The 27608-nt window shown below is 42.2% G+C and overlaps 1 protein-coding gene across 1 annotated transcript in view; it reads left to right on the forward strand.

The window, feature by feature from the left end:
- The first annotated feature begins 264 nt into the window (after nucleotides 1–264).
- The window catches only part of LOC106508840 (uncharacterized), a 34867-nt gene continuing 7523 nt past the window's right edge, over nucleotides 265–27608 (forward strand). The window contains exons 1-7 of the mRNA XM_085015868.1: nucleotides 265–398; nucleotides 3980–4058; nucleotides 6198–7822; nucleotides 22978–23107; nucleotides 25607–25778; nucleotides 26467–26552; nucleotides 26949–27018. Coding sequence (XP_084871994.1) covers nucleotides 23029–23107; nucleotides 25607–25778; nucleotides 26467–26552; nucleotides 26949–26980 — 369 coding nt within the window. The 5' untranslated portion in view covers nucleotides 265–398; nucleotides 3980–4058; nucleotides 6198–7822; nucleotides 22978–23028 and the 3' untranslated portion in view covers nucleotides 26981–27018. The remainder of the gene's footprint in view (nucleotides 399–3979; nucleotides 4059–6197; nucleotides 7823–22977; nucleotides 23108–25606; nucleotides 25779–26466; nucleotides 26553–26948; nucleotides 27019–27608) is intronic.

Below are 27608 nucleotides of genomic sequence, written 5' to 3' on the forward strand. Positions count from 1 at the left end.
TGTAAAGATGCGGCTTCAATCCCTGGTCTCTCTCAGTGGGTTAAGAATCCAACGTTGCCATGAGCTGTGGGGTAGGTCGCAGATTCGGCTCAGAACCAGAGTTGCTGTGGCTGTGGCTGTGGCATAGGCTGGCAGCTGTAGCTCTGACTCAACCCCTAGTCTGGGAATTTCCATGTGCCATGGGTGCAGCCCTTAAAAAAAAAAAAAAAAAAAAAAAAAAAAAAAAGAGAGAGAGAGATAAATTGAAGATATCTTTTGAAAAAAGAAATCAAAGAAGTTCTACTTAGACTGGGTGTTTGGAATATGGTTGCCTTTGGAACTCTGTCAATGGGAAAGTTTCATCACAGATCCTTGGGAAACTGACCAGGCTATTCATTGCCTCCCTCTTCTCTTTGACAGTAAGTGTCTACCTGCCATAGACTTGTTGAAGCCCTTCCTCCTTCCAGAATTGGAAAGTCACCGATTGGCCGGGGACGGGGAGAGGCAGCGTTTAGGACATCACTCGCTCGTCTCAGGGAGGGGGAAGGGCAGGGTGGATACCCAACAGTGCACATCTCCTTGTATTTTGCATCCTAGATGACTAGGAGAACCTCGTCCTAGCCTTGGCCCCTACAGGCACCCAAAGTTACCTGAAAGTCCTGAGATTAGACAATAGAGAGATCTCAGCTTCTCCTGGGCACATGCAGAGATGTGACAGCACCTGGGCTCAGGCGCTGCATCAGCTCCAGTAAAGAGAAAGTGCTAGTTGCTATGCCTCAACCTCAACTGCGTGAAACGACGGTTTACTCCTCTGACCAAAATGCACCTGTGACTGATTAGATCTTCCAGAATCAGCCCAGTCTGATGTGCCTGCTGCTTGAGCAGCTGAGAGTGTGTGTCCCCAGAGCTGTGTAGGGTGACTATTTCTCCAGTGGCTTATAGATGGCTGGGTTGGTCTCTGAATAGATTCTCTCTGGACCATTCTTTACAGTTCTGATCTTCTTTCCCCACTCCAGCTCCTGAGACCCCCGCTGTCTCTTCTGGGTGGTGATCTAGAAATGACTTTGACCTTCCTCTGATCAGAAAGCCCAGATGCTGTTTCTCAGCTGGGCTGTGTTTCCCCCTTGCAGAGAAATAAACTTGTTCCTGGAAGAGTCCAGCACCTTAATGGCTCAGTGGCTTGATATGGCATATTTAGAGAAAGCTTTTCCTTATGATTCCTGGATATAACTCCTTCCTCTCTAGTCCCCTAAAGCACCTGTCTTATATTTCTGTTTATCGCTTCCTCTGTGCTGTATTTACAGAGCCTGGCATGCATGTCTTGTCCTCACCAGACTCTGTAAGACCAGTGTCTCATTCAGCTCTGATTCTTCACAGCGTTTAATCCAGCACCTGGGACATGTCCCACCAAAAATTCTGAAGTGAATGAATGAGTAAATAATTGGATTTATATATATCAAAGAGAATTCAGTGAAATTTTTGCTTCTAATTGGACAGGAACATATTCTTCTTGGTGCCCAAGCTTTGCTTTGTTCTCCAAGGAACTACTTTAGAAAGATGTGGTCACGGAGAGATGGCCAGAGGGAGCATGAAAACGGATCCAGGAAAGAGACATTGTCATGAGTCAAACTTAGACACTTATTTAGATAATAAAGGGTAATGCCAGAGTTAGTAATAAGGTAGACCAGACAGTTACAAAAGTACAATGTGAAGAAATAATCATTGGTTGGGATCCTGTTGCTTCAGAATGTCAGTGAAAATGTTGGCAAGTTGTACTTACGTTGGATTAGATCCTTAGATGCTGTTATTCCAAATTTATAATAATTTTTTTTATGATTCAGTCTAGTGTGTCCATGGAGCTGAATCAAACATATCACGATATGATAGAAAGATCCTTCAGCATAGCCCCATGTGGTTGGTTGTTTTTGAATGAGGCATTTAAGTTATTGATTCATTTTCATTACAGAAAACAAATAGAGTAGGCTAAGGGGTGCCTAAGATCTTCCCAGTCTCTGAAATGTTATGGTTTTGTGCCTCTGAATGGTTTTAAAAAACACCATTATTCAGCGTGCTCTTTACTTTAATAAAAAGATCCAAATTTACTTCTTCCCACAAGTGTAATTGAAATATTTATTATATGTTCAATGATCCATTTGAGTATATATTGAATAAAGTATTGATATTTTACTAAATACCATCTGTTAAGGGCCCTGAATGGATGAACTATTTAACTGTTATTCTTAACACAGTATCTATATGCTTCTCAAACACAAAACGGAAAAATTTTTGCTACTAGAAACTTCACACCATGAGGGTGTTCTCTTCACAAATTCCTGAACAACATTTTATCAGAGCCAAGAGGAGGGAATTTCTCCTATAGCTCTGAGAGCCATAGACGAGTATATTTAAAACTCTGGTGGGTGGAGTTCCCTGGTGGCTCAGCAGGTTAAGGACTTGTGGTTCTTGTGTTGTCACTGCTGTGGTTCTAGTCACAGCTGTGGTGCAGGCTCAATCCCTGGCCTGGGAACTTATGCATGCTGATGGGGGGCAGGGACCTTTGGTAGGAAAAGTGATAAATCTGCATAAACAGGGAAGGGAGGGTATGGAAATTCATCACTCATATTTAAGTCCTTCCACCATAATGGTTCTGTCACCACATCCATGGAATCAGAAGGAAGTGTGGAGAAGGCAGAGATGAGTTACTTGTGTATCATACACAAATTGAAACCCACTAGTTCCCCTCCCCTCTCTGTCATCCATTATTTCCCCAGTGGTCCCAAGGGTGAAACAGGGCAACCTGACATTAGACCCAGGAGACGGAAGAGAGAGTTTGGCACTGACTTAAAGCAAAGCTCCTGATAAATATCAAATTCCCTTTCCTTTACATAAATACATAAATCATGTACTCAAAAAATTCTCTGTGATCTGACTTGAACATGAAATCAGATTGATACCTAACCTGCTACATTCTTTGGTCCACCAAAATGGGTTTAAAACTGAGATTTTGTGGCTTTCTAAGCTGGTTTAATGAGGAAGCCAAGTTTGGCTTTTCCGGGTTTTAAGCTAAAAGAGGTTCTGGTAAAAAAACAAACCAAACTTCCCCTTCCCACTTTGTTTCTCCTCTTTCATAGCTTTGCATTCTTCCAGAATATCCATCATCTCAAATTAGAGTGGGACACCCTGGAGATCATTATAAGTAGCAGAAACTAACTTTTTGATGTCTTAACTTCTCAAGTATTGTGCTAAAGGTTGTGTATTCATGATTGCCATACAAAGATATTTATGGGATGAGGTCTCTTTGATTGGAACCCTAGTCTTTTTTGGTCTATCGCTGCTTAACTGTAATCTGTGTCCAGGGCATTGTGCAATGTATCCGGGATTTTATATCAGAGGGAGCCTTGGCTTAGGTATAAGCTCTTTGTGAACAAATTCACTCTGAAATCCCAGAAAGTCCAAAGATGAGTCATCTGGTATATAGTCGCCCTGGTATATGAATCTCTGCTCACACTGTTGCTATCTAGTGTGTTGATCAGAGTGTAAATGAGGGCGTAGAGTGGGTGGTAGATGTAGGAAGAAGGCAATTTGATGAATGGCAGCTATTAAAATGAAACAAGGAAGGAGCAGCAGGAAATTTGTGGTTCAGGCCACTCTGCCATGTGCGGAGGGACCCTGTATTGGCAGCCACAAGCTGGCAGAATAAAGGAAATAAGCTGTTAACTTCTGAAGTGTAGAGGGTGGTCAGAGTTCTCTTTGAATCATAAAAACCTTACTGCACATCAGCATTGATTGGAAACAGAAAGGAGACAAAGTAATCAATTTTGTACTTGCTTTCCCAGATCACATAGACTGTTTCTAAATACACAGCAAAAGGCCTCCTCAAGAGAAAAAAAACACACCCCTTCCTCCATCTCCCTGACTTATTTGTAACTTCTGTCAACTTCATAAATTTGATTCCTTCATCTTTTATTATAAACCCATTTTCCCTTCATTTATCTTGCAGCGTGAAATACAGAGAATTAGAAAGAAAAGCAGTATTTCAAGTTGAAGACGCACAGTCCTAGTGCTGCTTTTTAAAAAAGGCAAGAGTGGGTCAACTCTGTGGGGGGCGGGGGGAGGAGGGGGAAGCACCAACTCTGTGCCAGGTTTTTTTTTTTTTTTTTTTTTTTTGTCTTCTTCGTGTATGTAATAATAGTGAGGTACTTCATATGAGCTTGCAAAATCTGATTTAGGCAGATGGGTGTTTGCACTGCTCTTCCTGACCGGAGGTGGAGGTCAGGGGTGGAGGAAGCTGGGATCTACAGCTTGAGAAAAGGCGGGGTTAGTTGGAGTGGACACAATGCACCCCCACCTCCTGTGGGTTCTGTGCTCTCACTGGCTTCTCATTCTGCTCTGGGTTATCTTTCAAAACCTTCTTCAAGTATTGTCTCTCGGGAAATCTTTTTCCATATACACTCCCTGCTCTCGCCCCAGCCCCCGTCATGAATCCTTTTCCCTGTGCTACTTTGAGACTTTGTGCGTATCTCAATAGATTGAAACCAGGGACTTGTATTGTTTCCGTGTCTCTCCTACTCGTGTATAAACCCTCACAGAGAATAGATGTCATTTTGCCTGTAATCCTGATAAGCGAATGTCAGAGCGTAGGGACCAAATAAATGTACCATTACTGACCAGGTTGCACTCATTTGGATGTGGCATGTAGGCAGTCCAGAACTTCACTGTTCCCTAAGCGCAGGATCAGTTGTACTGATGTTTTATTTTCTGGCAAGTTTCCCTCAAACCCAGTTCTGATCTATTGTGAAATGTCTTTCTCATGAACCACTTCCTCTTCCATCCTCTTAACACACATGCACACATAGTCCAGGAGGGATGTTTGTGGATTCTAGGCGGTGATGGGGGAAATGAAAATACCATGTTGCACTAACTCTAAAACACAGAATTTTCTCACCTTTTGAATTGAAATTGGGCATATCTTAATATCCTATACTGGCATTGAGGATTATTATACCCCTGAGATACTAAATGGATGGTATCTTGCAATTAGGATTGGCCGTGATTTTTGCTTTCTGAATTGTACCTCAGATAACACATCTTTCAACAAAGGTATCTTAGATTTGTTGAAATATGGTGCTAGTGGCCAGGTCAGCCCTACCAGGTTATATGGTGAATTCAGCATATGTTCCAAGTGCTGTATTAAAGAAAAAAACCCCAAACAGACTTTTTCATAATAGAATGAGAGGGGCAGATTTAAGAGTCAAAGGGCAAAGTTCATGTGGTAGTTATTGTTACTTCTCTGGCATCTGACCTACTTTGTGCCTATTATAGGAATACTTAATATGTAAAAATAATTCCTAACAGTTTTGGGGTCTTTACTCTGTGATAGTCACTGTGTTTTATTTTTTTTTTTAAATTTTAAACAAAAATAAAAATCCAAGCAAATATATTGATATTTCAACTGAATAAAGTGTGTTTTAAGTGCTTTTCACAATCCAGTTATCAACTCTCAGGACATCATCTTGAGAGGATTTGAATATGATCCCCATTTTTCAGATGCATAGAGTGAGGGTAGATGGATAATATGCCTAGGTCTGTAAATAGTAAGTGGCATAGCTGTGGTCCCTCTGACTTCAAAGGCCATACTCTTATTCTCAGTATGCTTTCCCCCTACTGGATATTGATTTTGAATAAGTGATATTTCTACTGATCTTGATGGTCATTTGCTTGGTCACAGTTATCCATTCTCAACTTCCTTTCCAAATTGTCTGCTTTCCCAGGCACCATAGTGTCCAGTGGTCATTAAATGACTACCTTCGATTTCATATTTGGGTAAATATTGCTAAACAGTCTGTTGGAAAAAAATATGCTCTTTGCTTAGTGGTAACAGGGCAAACTCTATCAAAATGAAAAATCTGCTAAGAATGGTTTGTGATTATGATGGTATTGTATTTCATAAGTGCAATATTGTGGAAGTCAAATACAATTTTTTGAAAGTAGAAGAAAAAAATGTAATCTCTTTTTGGTAGAATTGTCACCTTTGAGGTCATGGAGAAAAAAACAAGTTCAATGGGTTTGACTAACCTCTTCTGTTGGAGCTGAGATCAGTTTTCTCCAACACCAAGAATCCCAAGAGTTAGTTATCTTAAGAAATTACTGAGGAAATTCACTTCAGGTACTCAAGATTGTGTTAGACGAGTCATCTTTTCTTTTTCTCTTCATTACAGAGATCAGAACAAGGGGTGGTGGAGTGGACGCCATGCTGGATGATGGAAGACCCCCTGGCTTAGACCAAACACCCATGAGTGTGTATCCCCGTCACCTGGAAGGCTTCTTCAAACACGGATTGTTGGGCCTGCCCCCAGAGTTTCTGGTTTATTAGGTTTGTGGTGGGTCCTTAGAGTTTGGGATTGAACAAATTTCCAGATGCTGATGATGCTGCTGGTCCAGGTGTCACATCCTGGAAACCACTGGCCTCCACATTGGAAGTTCTGGGTTTGGATCTTGAATGCCTCACTTTTCTAAACATGACTTAGGGAATTTGGTTATTTGAGTCTTGGCTCCTATCTGGAAACTGCACAATAAACTACTTGTTCTATCCCTTTTAAAGAAAAGAAAAGAATCTATTTGCCAATTACATAAAAGCCTATTATTGCTAATATTATTATGAAAGAATCTGTAGATTTATGTCACCCACCAGAAAGGAGCTGGCAGAACTTTTCAGTTATACAAGTCCCAGGGGAATAAGTCAGAGAATTCAAAATGAGTGCTGTACCCTGAAATATGCAACACAGAAGCCATGGGAACCAGCCCCGAACGTGAGTGGAAAGGGCACAGGCTCTCTTGTCCTCCCCCTCTGCATATGTGTGTTCAAATCCTGGCTCCATGGAACTAAGACCTGTTTCCCATCTGGAAAATGGGGATGGGAGGAGCTACCTTGCAGGCTTGTTATGAGGGCTGCTCGGATAATGCATTTCATGAACGAGCACAGTGCCTGGTACCCAGAGGGCGCTCATTAAGCATTAGATCCTAATGTACATTTCAGCTTTGGTAATATAACCACATCCCACGAGGCAGCCAGCACCCTGATCCTGAAAGGCTATATTCCAACAATACTGCTTTGAATAAGCACTTGGACTCACTGAACTCCAATGTTCCTTCCAAAAGAGATTCTAATGTCAGCACAAAGCAAATGAATCTGACCAGTCGCCAGCAACCAGGACTGTTTTCTTCAGTCTTCCCTTCCTGCTGACAACTATACCACTCACGTCTTTGCCGTGACCTACTACATCACCATTAGGCAACACTTTCTGGAATTCCCTAGCAGGCAGAGCACTAACAATAGAAAAATTGAAATTTCATGAGGATCAGCGAGCAGAGCTCTTTATTTTCCCCCTGGATTATGTGACAATCGAATCAAGTCTAAACCAGAGAATGCATGACAGTGCAATGAGCTCTTCACTAACAGATGCCAGATAAGCTTCAGCAATCTGCTCCGGGTGGGTGGAAGTTCCAGGCTTGCAAAACCCTGTAGTTAATAGAAGCAACAACTGGAGCACAATTGCTGACCAAGTCGTGGAACTTGACGCCATGTCATGGGACTGGAATGCAGCTCTCTCGTCATGCCATGTCGGACAAACTTGCCTTTTATACCTCATGCTGATTAGGAGTTATTCACGCAGGTTGGGAGTTCCCGTCGTGGCGCAGTGGTTAACGAATCTGACTGGGAACCATGGGGTTGCGGGTTCAATCCCTGGCCTTGCTCAGTGGGTTGGGGATCTGGCGTTACGGTGAGCTGTGGTGTGGGTTGCAGACACGGCTTGGATTCTGCGTTGCTGTGGCTCTGGCGTAGGTGGGTTGCTACAGCTCCAATTCGACCCCTAGTCTGGGAATCTCCATATGCCTCGGGACCGGCCCTAAGACAAAAAAAAAAAAAAAAAAAAAAAAGTTATTCATGCAGGTTTAGTATCTTCTTGTACATGACATGGACCAATACTCTGTCCATTCAACTTGACATCACAAATGATAGTGATGGGCAGGGTATCCTTGAATATGAAAGCCTGTTTCAGTGACAGCAAGGGAATGACTTGCTAATGGAAGCATCCTTGGAGTTCCTGCTGTGGTGTAGTGGGTTAATGGTCCATCTTGTCTCTGTAGAGGCATTGGTTCGATCCCTGGCCTGAGAACTTCCATCTGTTCCAGGGGTGAGAGTGAAGTAGTGGCTGAAAAAGAATTTTTTTAGATGGGAGAGAATTTGCTCATCTTCTATCTTCTCTTCCTTACTAGACCCGGGTGGGTCAGTTGCAAGAAAGGTGAGGAAGAGGAAGGCATTATAATTTGATCTGACAATCTGACATTCTCTGCCAGCAAATATGGAAAATGTAGTTCTTTACATGAATGAATATTTTATTTCTTCCTGATTTTAAGTTAGGAGTGAGATGTTTTTAACTTTTTCTCAGAAAAATATTTCCCATAGATTGCAGGATAATACACTCTCCAATTTTTAGACAATTTTTTTTCTGATTCATGGTAAGTTTCCAACTTTTCTGTCCCCCACTCTGTTCCCAGATACCAGTTACCTCTAATTCTGAGGACTCTTTCTCACTTTCATCCATGGTCTCACCCTTCTGAATATTGACTTCCTTTCCATGGGATTAATTGCCAGCTTCCATTATTTCTAGATTCATACTCTAGATCCATGACTTATAGATTCATAATCCTCTGATCTCTTTCATTCAAAGGAACTCTTTTCTCATTTGATCTCAGCCACTCCACAAGCAAGGTCACATCTTACACTGTGTCCCAACTCAGATTTGCTCCACTTCCAGGTTAGTAATTTCTAAAAATCCCTCTACTTTCTCTCCCCTCTCCCACACTGTGCTTTTCCTTTTGTCTTTTTTTTTTTTTTAAGATTTCTTTTTTTAAATTTTGACATTTCTTATTTTTAATTTTTCTGTTTTACTGAAATATAGTTGATTTACAATGTTGTGATAATTTCTGCTGTACAACAAAGCGATTTCAGTTATACGCCCATGATTCTCACCAGGTCACCTACTGCATCATCAGAATTGGGTTTTATTGCTTCCACAGCAGTCTGGGCTCAGTGGTCAATCATTTCAATTCAGTACCACCTTGTCCTCTGCGGTGTCCCTCAACTCTGTCTTCACTTTTCCATTCCTACTGATTCTTTCAAGCACACTTGCAAGGATCTCCTGACCCCCCTTTCTTCTAATCTGCTTTGCTCTCATTTGTATTCATTATTCTTTCTAAACTGAACATCCTGATTTTAAAGCTCCATGAGAGCTTGTGCAACCCATTCCATCAAACACTTTCTACTTTTTCTCACGGTCTTTCTCATCTCTTCCTGAAAAATGCTGTCTATTTTTTAAGTTCATTTCAAATAACACCTCCAGATTCCCCCAACTTTACATGATCCCTTGTCAGTGTTATATGTCTACACTAACTGTAATGGTTTGTATATCTGTTTTATCTTGTGTGCAAAGTGGTCTAGTATACAGCATGAACTTTGGATTTTAGAGAAAGATCTGGGAGTGGATCCCAACTCTAGTATTTACCAGATGGATGATCTTGGGCAAGTTGCTCCATTTTGCTAAGAACAGGGTTTTTGGTTTTTTTTTTTCTCTATAAAAAGGAGATAATACCATCTACCTCATAGAATTGTTATGAGGATTAAATGAGATAAAATGACCACTATATAATAGCCATTAAAGAAATATTATTTCTCCCCTTCTCCAGTCCTTGTGTCCTTGAGGGTGAAGACTGTCCTACTCATTTGGTATCCCTTGAGGGGTCAACAGTGACTGGCCCTTAGCAGGCCATCAGTAAATATTTATAAATTCACATGTCCATATTATACGTCTTTTCCTATTGAAAGTTGAAACTCCAGAGATTAAGACATATTTTAATTTGCCATCCATATTTCTACTCGACCTGGGTAAGTTTAAAGCAGAGTACTCTTTATATACTGAGAAGACACATACTAGATTACCCTAATATTGGCAATTCTATCTTCTCCACTGAAAAGGACTTGTGGCTGTAGACTCTGTTTCTGGCTTGGAGTTTAGATAAGTTTTTGCAAAAAAAAAAAAAAAAAAAAAAAAAGGCAAAAAAAACCCCAGTCCTAATAATGTCATCTGAGAAGCTTCCCCTTCAGGTTACTGACTCAGCATGATCTAGCACAGGAGTGACCAATCAGGCCCCTCTCCCAGATGCAGAGCTAATACGAAATGAGCTGGGAAGACTCACTCACATCCTTATATGTAGAAGATACTTGTTATGAAAATCTCACTGTAGGGCCAAATTCCTGGCAAAAATTAAGTTCCTCTTGGAGGAAAGTTAGGTGTTTGTTAAAGGCATCATAACGTAGTAGTAAGATCACTGGAATTGGAGGGGAAAGGTCTTTACTCAAATCTTGGCTCCACTTTACATCAGCTTAGAACTTCATGCAGGTTACTATGACCCCTTTCACATTTAAAAGATGAAGACAATACCCATATCACAAGTTGCTGTGAGGATTAAATGACATACAGATAGAGGCCCCCAGTGGAGTACATGACATATGCAGAGAGAGTGATGAACAAATATTAACTGAAACGTTGATGTGTACAGATAAATTTCTCATTAAAGTTAAGACCTAGCTCACCTTGCAGCCCATACGATAGAATACATCATGCTGTCATTGATTACCTATGTATTTGATGTACCTATGTACACCTTGGCTTTAATGTATCAACTTGGCTAGGCTTTGGTGTCTAAATGTTAGGCCAGGAGTTTCCATTATGGCTCAGTGATTTAAGAACATGACTTAGTGTCCGTGAGGATAGAGGTCGATCCCTGGCCTTGTTCAGTGGGTTAAGGATCTGGAGTTGCTGTGGCTGCGGTGTAGGCTGGCAGCTGCAGCTCACATTTGCCCCTAGTCTGGGAACTTCCATATGCTGCCGGTGTAGCTATATAAAGAAAAGCAAACAAACCTCTCTTTATATAAAAACACTTCCTCCGAGTTCTGTTTCTCTGGAGAACCTTGAGTAGAACAGTCCACCTTGTTCACTAGGTGAATTGAATGTTGGAGAATATCTAATACCTCTCTATGCCCTTAGTACCTAGCCCAGTAGCATGGTGCCAGATCTATAGTAAACACTAGCTCACATTCATTTCTTGTAAAAAAAAAAAAAAAAGTGTTTGCATCTATGTCCAATGATTTATTCCTCTACCTAGTTATCTCTTTATCAAACATTCTGAGGGGAGCCTATTCCACATTGTTGTGCTTGACACTGATGCTGCAGAGAGAAAAGACAGACGGCTTCCTTTTTGGAAGCTATTTAATGGTTGGTGGGAGTGGATGGAGCCGATGCATCAATGGAGGGTAAAAGTGGACACCAGAATTGCGGCATCCAGGTGAGGGAGCACTAGAGCCTAACTTCAGGCAGGGGCAATTGGGAGATCCAGGAAGGGATGAATTCAAGAGAGATGGGGGGGTGCGAGCAGAAACAGTAGGAGGTGAGAAACCAGGGAGTAAGGTGTCTCCTGTGACTGTCTGGTTTCTGGCTGAGGTGTACAGGAATCTGGGGGAGGAACGGGATTTCTTATCATCTTATCTGATCCTAACATTCCTCAGCATCATAAAACAACCCCCTCATTTTAGGGATACAGGCAAGGAGGCTGCGAGAGAGCAGATGTGTTGCCCCAAACCTCATAAATCAGGAGCTGGCAGAGCTGGTATTAGAACTTAAACCCTATGATGTTTTGGCTACTGTCTCCAGCCCCCACTCTGCTGCTTGCCGCACTCCTTGGGCAATGAGGAGGAAGACAGGGACCTCAGAGCATCCCTGCTAGCTCTCTGAATATAGCTGCACCTCATATATGACCCCAGAGTCCTTCACTTCCTTTCTCACTAACCACAAAGAGTGCAGATTTGCTGTGCTGTCTGTTGCTGGTCCCTGGACGGGAAAGGGAGCGATATTTGTTTGGAGCTTGGGAGAGAGAACGTTCATTGGTGAAAATTAAAGTACATTTTTCTCCAAAAGCCTGAGATCATTCTAATTTTTCTGCAGAAATACTTGTCTTGCATGGCAATCAGTGTTTCCTTTCCAGTAAACAACTGCCCTTGACCATGATGCCTTTACAACCTGCCTGCCCATCCCATCTCCTTCCAGCTTTCTTGCTGACCACAGTTGCTAACCCTAGGAGTCATGGATCAAGCAGCATGGAAGCCACCGGAGCCTTCTTTCCAGCCTGGCAGGTGTGCAGCAGCTGGTGAGGAGAGCAACACTCTCTTTTTCCAAAATAGACCTGGAAGCTGAAACTCAAACCCATCTCTTACTCCCCCCGTCATTTCCCAAGCCCCTCTTTGCCCTTCTCTCCACTCTCTTTTGTCTTGAATCTCTTAAAGTGGCCCCTAAGTCCAGGTGATTCTTAAAACTGTTAACCTCTTTTGAGGGCACCTGTTCACACAGCTGGGCCTTTCCCTTGGTCTCAGTTTCTGAATTCTTATCTAAGCCCCCCAAGTAGACTTATTTTTCTAGCTCTTCCCTCATTCCCTGCTGGGCAAGACAGTCCTCAAGTTAACCAGTTAGCATAATGGTTACCAGGTAGTTCAAGTGGAATTTTGAACTCTGCTAGACCCAGAAAAGAGGCTCAAAAAAAAAAAAAAAAAAAAAAGCAGGTCTTGGAGTTTTCATCATGGTGCAGTGGAAATGAATCTGACTAGGAACCATGAGGTTGCAGGTTTGATCCCTGGATTCACTCAGTGGGTTAAGGATCTGGCATTGCCATGAACTGTGGTGTAGGTTGCAGACGTGGCTCTGATCCTGTTGTTGTGGCTATGGCTGTGGCTGTGGTGTAGGCCAGCAGCTGTACCTCATATTTGACCCCCTAGCCTGGGAACCTCCATATGCAGCAGGTGTGGCCCTAACGAGAAAAAAAAAAAAAAAAAAAAAAAAAAGGAGGTCTTTTTTTTTTTTTTTTTTCTACTGCCTGGACTCCCAGCTTTGCCCATTCTGAAATGCTTGGAGGTTTGCTTTACCCACCATTTGGGACATTTTCAAGTTGCGGCTGGGGGTGGCTTTCACCATCAGGGAGTGAGTCAAGTGTGACAGGCTGATTCTGAGGACAGGTGGACTCTGACCCAGAACCTGACTCACTCCAGGGGGAGGGCAGTCCTAATACCAGTCCTCGGCCTCCACCCCCGCCACAGCCACGCTCAGCTCTGATTTGACAGTCACGACTTCCTGACTCTCAAGGGACGGCAATCAGAGCCTTGCCAAATGTCTGGGGAGCTGGATGTTATTTTTACATAGAATTGCTGCAGGCCCTCATGACCATTAGCCCTTCCAGTCTCATGGAGCCTGGCTCAGCCTTGCCACCTAAGCAGATCTGGAGTGCCTCCAACCTTCATCCAGTTGATGGAGTTGGCGCTCTCCGATGGTACTACCTTATTTTGAGTCCAAATCCATGGTTTACTCTCCATTGGTGGTTTCCTGAGAAGTGTCACCCTGAGAATTGGGGAAGGGTACAGAAAATGTCAGCAATCACCCCTTCATCATCAGATGACTTGTTGTGAACTAACATGTCTGGCCAGAAAATAGTTTAGAGGTTAAAACTGTCCCTTGGCCCACTTTCTTTTGCAATTCTTTTACAACTTAAAACCAATGATATAATTAGACTTCACTTTCCTACTGCTTAATCCCTTGCTTATATCTGAAGCTTTCAATTATTCATTTCACCCTGTGTCTCCAGTTTGGGCATCCGAGAGTTGTCACCCTGCCCATGATACTCCCTCTGCGGTCCCTGGTGGAAGGTCATGGTGAGGCCCTACAGCCTAGGCTGAGCCCCACTCCATTGGCTTCCAGGGCTCTGCTTGTCCTGGGGTGTTTGTTTGCCATCTGCTGGGCTGTGTATTCCATGAGGTCAGAGCCTGAGGCTGCCATGTCTACTGCTCTGTCCCCAGCGCTGACTCAGGGCCTGGCACACAGGGATGCAGAATAAATATTTATTGAGAGAAGGCCTTGAGAATGATTATCGGCTGCCTAAGGGTGTTCTTGATTCTTTTCTACAACAAATGATTCTCAAAGGTCAGGAATGAAAGGTTGAAAACTGGACAAAACCTGACTAAATCAAGACACAGCATAATCTCCCATGGTGCCTGTTCACCTGTGGTTAAGATTCTGCTCAAATATCAGGTCTTTGGCACAGCATCTTTCTGCTCTTAAAACAAAACTAGAGAACGCTTTGCAGTGATAAGGAAGAGTGAAAAAAAAAAAAAAAAGCCAGGGGAAAAGAGAGTTTAGAAGGAAAAGTCTACATATCCTCTTCCCTATGGAAATAAAGATAATAGCAAAAATAAGAGGACTAAATTGCATTAAGCACTTTCTATGTGTCAGGTACTGTCATTTATAATTGTTGAAGTAATCCGCACTAGAAGCCTAGGAGGCAGATATTATTATCATCAGGACTATTTGTGGAGGAAAAGATGGGAACTTAGAAGAACTGAAGTAACCTTCCTAAAGATGGAGAAATTGAAATTCTACTCTGGGGTCTGTCTAAATCCAGAGCTTGACGACCTGTTCTATCACTGTGTTTTTTGTCCTTTGCTAGTTTGAATATTTAAGGGCAATATTTTTGTTTAACTTGTAGCCCCTGGCCCAAGGTCATGCATGCCATGCAGGGGCAATAAATATTTGTTGATTATAAAACAGAGATAGTCAAAAGGCTCCAGGCTAGGGTTATTTTACTTAAAAGCAGTGCATGCAGGAGTGGAAATCCCACAGCCAACGGAGGGAAAGTAGAGTTTCCCTAAGTAGTCTTATAGGCTACAAAGGACAGAAGGTATCATTAAAGATGTCTGGAATTCACAGCATCGAGTTAAAGGGTATTTTGAAGAGGTTAGATTATAAGCAACGATGAATCCTAGGAAACATCTAGAAGGATCCCGGAGGTCTTTTGCTCTGACTTGTTCTTTTTGCAATGATTAAACTAAAGAGGCTGGCTGGGGTGAACCTTACCCTGGTGCAGGAGTATATGGTCTTCATAAGCAAAGCAAGCACGAGATGCAGATACTGTAGATGTATGCGGTGCTTGCACTGCAATCCCCAGGCTGCTTCTTAGAGAACCTGATTCTACCGGGTGCGGCTTTCAAATCGACTTCCACACATACTGTCACATGGCCAGTCTCCTCCACCAGCCTCCTCTAGAACTTTCCTATGGCGTACCTAGTTCCTTCTCAGAATGCTATCTCATTTTCTGACAGTTAAAGAAAACTGAAGAAAGTGAAAGCTTAGATGGGAAAGAGAGTAAGCACTTTTAGAATTATTATGCTTACTCCAGTGCAGCCCAGAGTTAGCCTTTTTTAGATATCTTTAAACCCCTACTGCCTAGAACTGCATCTTGTGACTGGTTGATAATTACTATTATTTATCATTTGGGGGCATGCATTAATGAATATCCACCAAATACTTCTTAGAGGATTCTGTGGTGTCAGAATCATCCCTACCAATCAGAATAAGAGAATTTGGTGTATCTCCTGACATTTGTGGTTGGTTAGATAGTGGAGAACCTGATGAATGTCTCACAAATGAGAAAAACCGTCTCAAGGGGAGGGTGTGATAACTTTCCAAAAACACTCAGTATCAACAACTTCTTGCTAAAAGGTGTTTTAGGTAGTCTTAGGTTAAGGGAAGATGAATGAATGGTCCTCCAGGTACACCTGGATAACCCCATAGTATCTCAGATTGAAGAGACCCCCAAACCATCATATGTGCCCAAAGAAGCTCTTGCTCCATATCTTCATTTTCCTGTTAACTGTGGCTTTGTTCCCTAATCCCCAGGCTTTAAGTGAAGCTGTCAGAACTTTCCTTGAATTCTTTCAGTTACTAAAACCTAATGATTTTTTCCCCCCTCCTGTTACTCCTTGCTTCTTTTCCATTCCTATGGTCCATGGCTCTGAGCCAGGCTGTGGTATTTTCAGCCTCTAACATTTCATTGATGGTCTTACCTGCCTTCTTACCTAAATTTCTTTCCATAAGCTGTTAGGGACTGAACTGTGTCCCCTGCAAATTCATGTGTTGAAGCCCTGACTCCCAAGGTGACTACATCTGGAAATAGGGATTTAAGGGAGATAATTAAGGTTAAATAAGGTCCTAAGGGTAAAACTCTAATCTAATAAGAAAGGGAAGAAATATCAGAGACCTCCCTCTCTCTCCCCCCTCCCCCAAGCTTTCTCTTTCTTCCTCTCTCCTTCTCTCTCTCTCTCCCTGCTTGAGCACAGAGAAAAGGACATGTGAGGACACAGTGAAAAGGGAGGTGGCTCTGTCTACAAGCCAGGAAAAGAAGCCTTACCTGGAACTGAATTTTCCAATACCTCAATCTTGGATCTTTACAGTCTCCAGAAATGTGAGGCAATAAATCTCTGTCCTATGGTATTTTGTTACAGCAACTGAGCAGGCTAATACAACAGGCCATTTTGCAAGTGTTATCTGAATTATATAAACAATATAATAAAACAACATAAAGCATATGAAGCAGTATAAAACATACAATGCCTGATCCCATGCTCTACAATCCTTCAAGTGTCCTCACTGACTTTTTTTTAATGATTTCTTTGATTACAGTTTGTGTTCTGTCAATTTCTACTGTACAGCAAAGTTACCCAGTCACACACACACACACACACACACACATATATATATATACATTCTTTTTCTCACATCATCCTCCATCATGTTCCATCATAAGTGACTAGATATATTTCTCTGTACTATACTGTAGGATCTCATTTCTTATCCATTCCAAATGCAATAGTTTGCATTTATTAACCCCAGTCTCCCAGTCCCATGTGGCTCACAGCATAACTACTTAGCGTTGCTTCACTGACTTAAACCCAAACCCTTTAGCTTGGAATCTGAGGTCATCCTCCATGTCACTCCTGAAACAATCTGTCCAACCTGTAATGCCTTTTACATTGGTTTGGGCAAACGTGCTAAGCCAGTGATCTTCTCACTGTCCTCAAAACACACTTGGAATTTTCTGAAGCCACACTGAAGCTCGAAGCCTTTGGGGAACTGCAAGTAGTGTACCATGGCTAGGAGATGGGTAGAATGTTAGGGGACAGAAGGGTCGGCTGTGAGAGAGAGGAGAAATGTGGCAGACATGTCACTTGCTGCCTTGCTTCCTTGGCAGCAGAGTCCTCACTGAATTTGGGAGAGGTGCTGGACCCAGGTCCAGAGTGAATAACAATGTCTAAGCCATGAGGGAGCAAACTTGTTTCATAGAGGGCCGAGTGAAGTTCAATGTTTTAGGCTTTAAGTGCCATGTGGTCTCTGTCATAACTCTGCCATTCTAGCATAAAAGCAGCCACAGACGATACATAAAAATGAGCATGGCTGTGTTCCAGAAAGAACTTTATTTACAAAACTCACGGTCAGTGGGCTAGATTTGACCTGTGACAATCCAGAGCACTGACTTTGTGGATCTGAACTAAATCTACTTTCAGACTCTTTTTGTATGAAGGAGGAAAAATTCCACTTTTTGAAGGTCTTGCCATACAAATTGTAGGCCGTAGACCAACAGAATCAGTATCAACTAGGATCTTGTTAAAAATGCAGAATCTCAGGTCCCACCCCAGACTTCCTAAATCAGAATGTGCATTTTGATAAGAACCCTGGGGATTAGAAGATGCATTGGAAATTGAGAAGCACTGGTTGAAACCACGGTTGATTGAAGTTTCTATTACTTGCAACTGAAAGCATCCCTAACTTATACTGACATGAAAAATCAGTCATGAAAAATCCTATATGCTTTCTAAGGACTTTGGTTTTGTTCCGAAGGACATTTAATTGTTTTAAGCAGGGAGCAAAATGATAAGATTTTTGACACATGTCTTATCTCTCTTTTGAAACAGTTAAGTTCCTAAAAATCAGACCGTGTACTAAAGAAATATTCCTATTATGTGTCCATCTCTCCAAGACCAGCCAGATAGACCCTCCACCACTGTCTCACCATTGGAGCTGCTTCAGTTAAAACCTGCTCTCCAGTCTTTAACATACTGCCCCAGGTCCCAAGAAGATCCTCTATTTCTGGCATATTCTTGGGTCTTAAAAGTGCTGTTAGACTATAATTCCGGCCTCCCTCTTTGGACCTTGAGTCTGGAAAGCTTTCATTTTAGCTGCATTCAGCACTGCCATCACCCAGCTTGGTTTATTTTCTGAATAATACTCACCTCTTCCATAAGACTATTGGCGACTCGAGTAGAAGCAGTCATATTTCAGGCTTTTTGCATTTCTTCTGCAGGTGCTTTGCATGTGGCAGATTCCTGATTAATATTAAGTTAATTTTAAAAATTCAAGCCATCCTTTTCTGTTGTTCCAAGTTTCTGAAATAAAGTTTAAATTGGATAAGCATCTTGAATGTGGATATCACCCATCAGCTAATGTAAAAATTAGAATCAAAAGGATCTATGTGTTATCAAATCCTTTGCAAGATAGGGGGGCTTTTCATATTCTTGAAGTTTAGATTATAACACAACCAGGCATGCTTTTATAAAGAATTAGGTACAAACATTTGCTCTTTAGTGCTGTCCCATTTATCAAGTCACCACATCCTCCTGCGGTTCATTCATGAAGAGCTAAAAACCGAAACGAATACCATCTCTAGCCTGGTTATCCAGAGTGTGTGTTTGTGCTAAGACTCAAGTAGCTTGTCATAGGAAGCCTTTTGTGAATAGTATCTCATTTAACCCAGACAAATTATAGATAAAGGTTTTTTTTTTGTTTGTTTTTTCTTTTTGCCATGTCTTGGGCCGCTCCCACGGCATATGGAGATTCCCAGGCTAGAGGTGGAATCGGAGCTGTAGCCGACCGCCTTTGCCAGAGCCACAGCAACGTGGGATCCGAGCCGCATCTGCAACCTACACCACAGCTAACGGCAACACCGGATCCTTAACCCACTGAGCAAGGCCAGGGATCAAACCCACAACCTCATGGTTCCTAGTCGGATTCCTTAACCACTGAGCTGTGACAGGAACTCCTAGATAAAGTATTATCCTCACCTTACTAATGAGGAAATTGAGTCAGAGTACTGGTACCTACCTTAAGATCTCAGAGCTAGAAACTTGGTGTTGGTAGGAGGGTAATTGGAATTCAAACCCAGATAGTCTTGGAACCACTACGTTCAATGACTTCAAAAATGGGGCTCTGATATATCAAAGGTCAATTTCTCATTACCCCATTTTGTTTTCACCCGCAGGCACCTTTGGCTAGGATTTCATGTGAGAGATAATTTATACTAAGCCCAGATACATTAAAGATATAATGTTAGAAGCCACATGTTCTATGGCCAAGTTTAGTGCTGACAATTTCTATATTTAAAGCCACTTCCCTATAGGAACTAATGATTTCATCTATCATTATTAGTGCTGGACAAATACCTCTAAAATCAAATTAGGTGGGATTATTTTCTTCTTTTTCTTGCTACAGTAGAAAGTTTTTCTCCATCATTTCAGAGTCTATAGAAAAGACTGTTGAAGAAACGCCTGTAATTATAATCTTACTAATATGTCTAAATTCCAAAGACTCTAGTTCAAAGCCTATGACCACATCCAAACAATTCAAGTAAAGAAAGCATAGGTCAATAGTGCAGTGACTCTGAAATCATGGTCGGGCAGAATTATTGAAGCTGAAAAGTGAGACTTGGCCTTTGGATTGTTTTTATCATCAATGTCTTATTTAACATAAGAATTCATCTCTTCATTTCCCCTGATTTTCAATCCTGGCTCTACCATTTTCTGAATCAATAAGACACAAATCATCTCCAACAAAGATTCTTCTTCAAGAGGTCATAGTTATGACATCATGCTGAGCAAGCTGATACCAGAGGACTGGGTTTGTGTAGATCTTAAGATCTTGCATACGTTCCTAGAGAATTTTTTTTCCCTACTTTTAAAGCCAGGAAGTGTTAGCTATTTTATTTGTATTTATTTATTATTTATTTTCTTTTTTAGGGCTGCACACACAGCATATGGAGGTTCCCAAGCTAGGTGTCGAATTAGAGCTCCAGTCGCTGGCCTACATCACAGCCACTGCAACGCCAGATCCAAGCTGCATCTGTGACCTACACCACAGCTCACAGCAATGCCAGATCTTTAATCCACCTAGCAAGGCCATTGATCAAACTTGCATCCTCATGGGTACTAGTGAGATTCATTTCCACTGAGCCACGAAGGGAACTCCCTGGCATTGACTAAATGGAAATGAATTAACCTGGGTAAGTTTGTATGGAAAAACTCATGGCCCTACTTCAAGATTTTGCCAGCAGAAATTTCTGTTTTAGTAAAGATAGCCTGTCTTCCATGAGTCAGTCTGTTACTTACTACTCATTTTCGATGTGAGTTTTTTTTATTGCGCGGGGGGTGGGGGGTGTTGTATGCATATATTCATGGTGCTATGATGCCTTTCACTCTTGATATCTTTCCGGTCATTTTTTCTTTTGTCACAAGTCCTTGCTCAGGAACGCCCACTTCTTCCATCACCCAGTGGTTGCTCAAGCCAGGAACCCAGCATTACCCTACTCTAAGTGCAAAAAAAAAACAGCCTTGCAGATCATACCTTCCAAATAGATCTCAAATTGAGTTCCTTTCTCTTTATCACTCTCCCCCCATCCAAATCATCATCATTTCTCTATGCGAATGTCAGCTGCTGGAGACAGACACCAGGTGACACTACTTGGACCATGGCAGTGGACTTTAAACTCATCCTTCCAGAGTTCCCATTGTGTTTCAATGGGTTAAGAACCCAACATCGTCTCTGTGGGGATGTGGGTTTGATCCCTGGCTTTGCTCAGTGGGTTAAGTATCTGGCATTGCCTCAAGCCATGGTGTAAATCACAGATACAGCTGGGATCTGGCCGTAGCTGTTATTGTAGCATAAGCTGGCAGCTGCAGCTCGGATTCGACCCCTAGCCTGAGAACTTCCATATGCCGCGGGTGCATACCTAAAAAGAAAAAAATATTCTAAACTCCTCCTTCCACTCTTGCCTGGTCATCTGTTCTTCATATAGAACTCAAAGTGGTATATTTCACTCCAATGTTTAAATTCTCCAAAAGCTTCCAGTTGACCTTAGCATATACTCCAAACCCCTGCCAGATGCAGCTTCTCCCCAGCTTCACAGAAAGCTCTCACTGTACTGTAGTCATACTGAGCCTTTGATTATTTCTCCAGCGTGCTATGGACTTTTCCATTTTGCAACGTTCTCTTCTACTTTTAACTCTGCCAAGAAATCCTTCCACCTACTCGCCCACCACTTGACTTTTTAAAGCATTCTTTAAGAATCAGTTCAAATATTACTTTAGAAGACTTTCTAAACGTACACACTAAATTAGGTTCCTATGCTCCCACCCCTGTTCTCATAGAATTCTTCCGCAGAGAATAACTTTGTGTTTGTATGTTAATGTATTTATCTGTTGGTTCTCATGATATTGTAAGGTCAAGAACCATAAATTTTCACTCAGAATTGGATTGGGTCCATGATAAGCCCTCATTTATTATTTGTTAGATATATAAACCAATATAATCTGTAACAGGTGCATAATCTCACAAAATACAAAATGGATGTATCTTTGAGAAACAAAGGAAATAATCATGGGTTCTCAAAAGTAAATGACAAGGTTTAGCAACAAGAGCTTATAGGCCAACCTACACATTAATACAGGATTTGCTTCTGTGAAATTCATCAATAGAAATGGAAGTACTGGAGTTCCCTTCGTGGCTCCAGAATCTGACTAGTATCCATGAGAATGTAGGTTCAATCCCTGGTCTCCTCAGTGGGTCAGGGATCCGGTGTTGCCGTGGGCTGTGGTGTAGGTTGCAGACGTGGCTTGGATTCCAAGTCCCTGTGGCTGTGGTGTAGGCCGGCATCTATAGCTCCGATTAGACCCCTAGCTTGGGAACCTCCATATGCCCCTGGTGTGGCCCTAAAAAGACAAAAACAACAACAACAGAAGAAATGGAAGTAGTAATTTTGAGATGGATAAGCTGGACAAAGGGATAATTCACATCTCAGGAGGGAGGGAGGGGGATGGCATAAGATTTCAGGGTGCTACTCACCACAGTGCACAATTTAAAATTTATGAGATGTTTATTTCTGGAATTTTCCATTTAATATTTTTGACCTGGGTCTACTAAGGGTAACAAATCATGGAAAGAGAAACTGTGGAAAAGCAGGATGACTATAATTCTAGAAATCTGTCTTATTCACTTGAAGGTAGATCGGGCCAGAGTGCAGCAATATTTTGTTGTGTATTAATCAGGTATCTAATGTGATTATTGCTAGAAATAAGAATAAAATGTTTTCATTTTGTGCTTACTACTATGCAAACAAATACATGCAAAGATGGGATCTATGTTGCCCATCTGCTTATAAAGTGAGAATGGAAGTGTCTGCCCCCAAACCAAGCTTCAGAACTCAGCCTGCCTCTTCCACTGGGAGTGGGGAAGCACCTAAAATCTTCTACTACTTTTCTGCTAAAACTACTAAAGTACATGAGGGCACTGAAATAGCGTGATACCACTCAGCTACAAGGCGTTCTCCAGATGATCCAAGATGCACTGAGAATGACCTGGAGTTAACGTGAAGATTTAAAAAAGAGTTGTGTCCTTCGGAAAATACATCCGTAGACCTCTAAGGGTCTATGAGTCCCCATTTTATCCAATCAATGTCTGTATCCTACTTACCGCCTTAGTCCTGTCTAAGCACTTTGCAACTCTTAACTCAGTTAATCCTCCAAACAATGTTTGAGGTGGGTGCCCCTGGTATCTTTGCTTTCAGAGATGAGGAAACCGAGGCACTGTGAGGGTAGGTAACATGTCCAAGGTACACAGCTACAAGGAGTGGAGGTAGATTGCAGCCCCAGAAGCCTGCCTCCCGAGTCCATGCCTGTAACTGCTGGTCTGTGTTGAGAATCATTCACCATGTGGATGAGATGATAACTGTGAAATTCAGTTTATGTCCACAGCTGCATAGCTAACAGGTGGCAGGAGCCATGAGCTGTAAATGTCTTCCCACGCAAAGATAACAGAAGATAAAAACAAGACAGCCGAAGAGTCAACACGGATCCCCCATCATTTAGCAGGTACCTGACTGTGTAACTGAAGCTGTCAGTTCCACACTGACACTGACGACAGTCACAAAGGTGTGCTGGGCTGGAGCTCAGAACCACGCTGACATCATTTTACACAATTAAATTCCTCCTCTCGTGATCTCACCCCCTGCTACACAAACATGTCCTAAATACCTCTGGAAACTTTCTCAAAGCATACCTGGCTCGATAACAAGTTTCTCCACCCCTAATTAACACTTATTTCATTTTCACATGGCTCTTCCCTTCATAAATGCCTAATCTGGGAGGCGCACCCATTCCAAAGGTCACAAGGGTCATCCATGCTTAGGCCAGAGTCCAATTCCAACTGGATTCCATGTGATCAAACTCCAGCTGAGGATTCCTGGCTCATCCTGCCCTGGGGGTTGAAGGCAAATTTGCGATTTCTCTCTCATTTGGTCTTTTTTTTTTTAAACCTCCAGTTGAGTTCTTGATAGCTAAAAATGTCCTTCTGATTTTCCTGAGTTTATATTTTTTAGTTTCACTAACTAAACATGATACCTTTCCCTTCTTCAAAATAAGAAATTCATGTCTGATCAAGGCTGTTTACTGGAGTTTCCGTCGTGGCTCAGAGGGTTAAAAAACCCGCTAGCATCCATGAGGTTGTGGGTTCCATCCCTGGCCTTGCTCAGTGGGTTAAGAATATGGCATTGTTATGGCTGTGGTGTAGGCCAGCAGCTACAGTTCCAATTTGACCCTAGCCTGGGAACTCCATATGCCACAGGTATGTCTCAAAAAGAAGCAGAAGAAAAAAAAAAAAGGCTGTTTACTTAACATCCAGGCCTGGACTTCAGATGTCCTGATTTCTAGGCATTTTCATTATGTGACCTTGACTTTGGTGCACTTTGCAAAGGGCTGGGGTCCTGCTCCTCGGAAGTGATCCAGAGAACAGCAATGTCAACATGATTGGGGAGTTTGATAAAACCTCAGATTCTCAAACTTGGCCCTGTTCCAGACTTGTTCAAACGGAATTGGGGTTGCATGAATCTAATGCACTTGAAAAACTGAGTAGTGTTGAGATCAGGACCCTCAGATTACCCTCATGTTTACAAATAATTTCAGCTGCTGACCTGGGCTATCCACTTGCAATTGGCTCAGGAAGCGCTGCACAGCAGGAGTCATCTCTCTTTAATAGTTGGTATCAGACAAGCAGGGCCAGCAGGCATAGGCAGCACAATCCTGGAAAATAAAAACCTGGCTCTTCCTTGATCCCTGAGGATTGCTCTGGATCCATATGGAAGAGAAACTGAGGTCAGATTTTTTTTTTAATTTTTTTATTTTCCCACTGTATAGCAAGGGGATCAGGTTATCCTTACAAGTATACATTACAATTACATTTTTCCCCCCCACCCTTTGTTCTGTTGCAACATGAGTATCTAGACAAAGTTCTCAATGCTACTCAGCAGGATCTCCTTGTAAATCTATTCTAAGTTGTGTCTGATAAGCCCAAGCTCCCAATCCCTCCCACTCCCTCCCCCTCCCATCAGGCAGCCACAAGTCTTTTCTCCAAGTCCATGATTTTCTTTTCTGAGATGTTCATTTGTGCTGGATATTAGATTCCAGTTATAAGTGATATCATATGGTATTTGTCTTTGTCTTTCTGGCTCATTTCACTCAGTAGGAGAGTCTCTAGTTCCATCCATGTTGCTGCAAATGGCATGATGTCATTCTTTTTTATGGCTGAGTAGTATTCCATTGTGTATATATACCACATCTTTCGAAGCCAATCATCTGTCGATGGACATTTGGGTTGTTTCCATGTCCTGGCTATTGTGAGTAGTGCTGCAATGAACATGCGGGTGCACGTGTCTCTTTTAAGTAGAGTTTTGTCCGGATAGATGACCAAGAGTGGGATAAGATTTTTAAGCTAAACTTTGAGTTAAAGTCAAATTGATGAAAGGGTGTAACCCCACCTTGAGATTGTGATTCTCTGAATTTTCACCACACTCTCCCCATCTCAATCCTGTTCATGCTGCTTTCTCGCTGGAATCCCCTGTCACCCCTAGACCTGGTTACCCTTAAAGGCCAAGCTGTAAGTTTTCCTTTCTGAAATCTTTGCTCCCCCATCACAGTCAGAATTGGTAGTTCTCTCTGCTCTGTTCACATTGCTCTTTGTACACAGGTATGCCCAGCTTTTTGAAAACCCACTTCAGGAGTTTCCACTGTGTTACAGCAGGTTAAGGACTTGATGTTGTCACAGCTGAGGTGTAGGTCACAGCTGCTGCTCAGAAATTCACATTCCATACATATACCACAGGTACAGCTGAAGAAAGAAAGAAAGAGAGAGAGAGAGGGAAGGAAGGAAGGAAAGAAGGAAGGAAGGAAGGAAGGAAGTTAGCTTTATGTCAGTTTGCTTTTATGGAAGACTTACACTGGTACTTGTTATTGCTAACTGGAAGAAATTTGATGAGGACTTTTGCTTTTAAGACAAGGGACAAAAAGTGAAGCTAGTGTTCAGTGTTTGTTTTGCAGTGGACCTGACAGACCTTACCCATGCAGTGAGAACTGGCAACTCCAAGCTCCTTCCCCAGGAACTACACTCAGCATCTCAGCATCAAGCCGCCATGGCTGCGAAAGGTGTCTGTGAGCATCTGGGCTTTATCTCCATGTATTTTGTGCACCAATCGGCAAGAGGTGTCCTAAGGTAATTGCTTCTTGGCTTTATGCCATTTCAGCTTATAAAAGTTTTCACAGGAATGCTCTGCTTTTGGATATCATGGAGCCCTGTACCCCTCTCCCTGTGTACTCTTTACTTAGGGGGCTGAGAGAAAGTGCCTGAGCTTGGAAACGTGACCTAACTTGAATTGATTCTTGAGTTGAACAGCTCATTTCCTATGTGAGTTTGGATAAGTTATTTAAGTTTCAGTTCCTTTTTGATAAAATGATACTAACTTCTCCTAACATCCTCATCTTACAGTTAATGGCATCTCCATCTACTATTGCTAAGGTCTCAATCCTTGGGTTCATCACTGACTCCTGCCTTTCTCACTCCCCACATCTAATCTGATAGCAAATCCAGATGGCTCTATTTCCAGAACACATCTAGAATCTCATCACCTCTCACTACCACGACTGCCACCATCTTGGTCTGCGCTACCATCACCTTTTTCCTGGACCATTGCAACTGTCTCCTCCCTGGCCTCCAAGCTCAGCCCCCACTCCCTGACAGTATGCATCAGCCAGACTGATGATGTTACAATATAAATTCAACCACTCTCCTATCCAAAACCTTCCAATGGCAATCATTTTAGAGTAAAAGCCAAAGTTCTCACAAAGACCTACAGGGCCTCTCCAGATAGGGTCTGTGCTGCCTCTCACTTTACCTCCCACAGGCCTCCTTGCTGTTCCTGGAGCTCCCCAGAAGAGCTCAGGGCTGGAGCTCTTTGTTTTGTCTGCATCCGGATGGATCTTCCTGAGGGTATGTACATGTCTTGCTTCTTCAACTCCTTCAAGTCTTTGGTCAGATATTACCTTCTCAATCAGACCTTTCCTGACCACTTCATTTAAAATATTCCCCATATCCCTTCTGTTTTTGATGCCAAAGCACCTTTCATCTTTGTCACACGGGAAATAATTTCATTGCTATGACAGCCCCAAAAGTCCACAACCAGGCAAGGTCTCCCAGAAAGGCTCACAAATTGAATTCAGGTAATTGAATCACAAGGTTTATTAAATCAATTAAAACTAGCTCTGGGGGAATGGGGGGGGGGGTAAGTTGACAGGCTTGACATAGTGAGCAAATGGGTAAAAGAGCCATTGTACCTGCATCCACAACTACAACAATATTCAGAGGTCTGTTTCTCTCCCACACCAGCCTTCCCTGATTGTTACCAGGATCAGAGTTGAACTTGATGATGGACAGAGAAGGGGTCTGGAGGCAGCAGGTAACCATAGCTGTTGCCTGGCAACTCGCCTGCTAAGCACCTAGGGTTTTTCTCGAGTTTCAGGGGCAAAGATCACTTGAGATCAGAATGAATTTTCCAAATGGTGGCCAAGTTAAGAACTCACAAATGCAGAGTGTTTCCATATATTTTAGTGTCAGGAATATCAGGCATCCTGGCCCTGCCATTTCTTCCCACTTATGTTCATTCACATATGCTCTACTTTATCTTTCTAACAAGTCTCATATATTACTAATTGACTTACCAGTGCTTAAATATGGTTCATCCATCCCAATTATTTCCTTCCAGCACAGAATTTAGTATTCTGAAACAGTACTGCAAATACACCCTACTGCCTTCTAGCATACCATATGTTTTATTTATTTGTTTTATCTTCTGTCTCACCAAACTAGAATAGAAATGCCGTGAACACAAGAATTTTCACCCATTTTCTTCATGTTCATATCTCAGCACCTAGATGTGTCCTTAACGCAAAGTTAACACTTAAAAAATAATTGTTGGAGTTCCCATCGTGGCTCAGCGGAAACGAATCCGACTAGGAACCTGAGGTTGTGGGTTCGATCCCTGGCCTC

The sequence above is a fragment of the Sus scrofa genome, chromosome 1, assembly GCF_054392235.1.
Source record: "Sus scrofa isolate SSC_HxYL_T2T_F1_AM1 chromosome 1, Sscrofa_HxYL_maternal_Yorkshire_Landrace_v2.0, whole genome shotgun sequence".
In the NCBI taxonomy this organism is placed as follows: Eukaryota; Metazoa; Chordata; class Mammalia; order Artiodactyla; family Suidae; genus Sus; species Sus scrofa.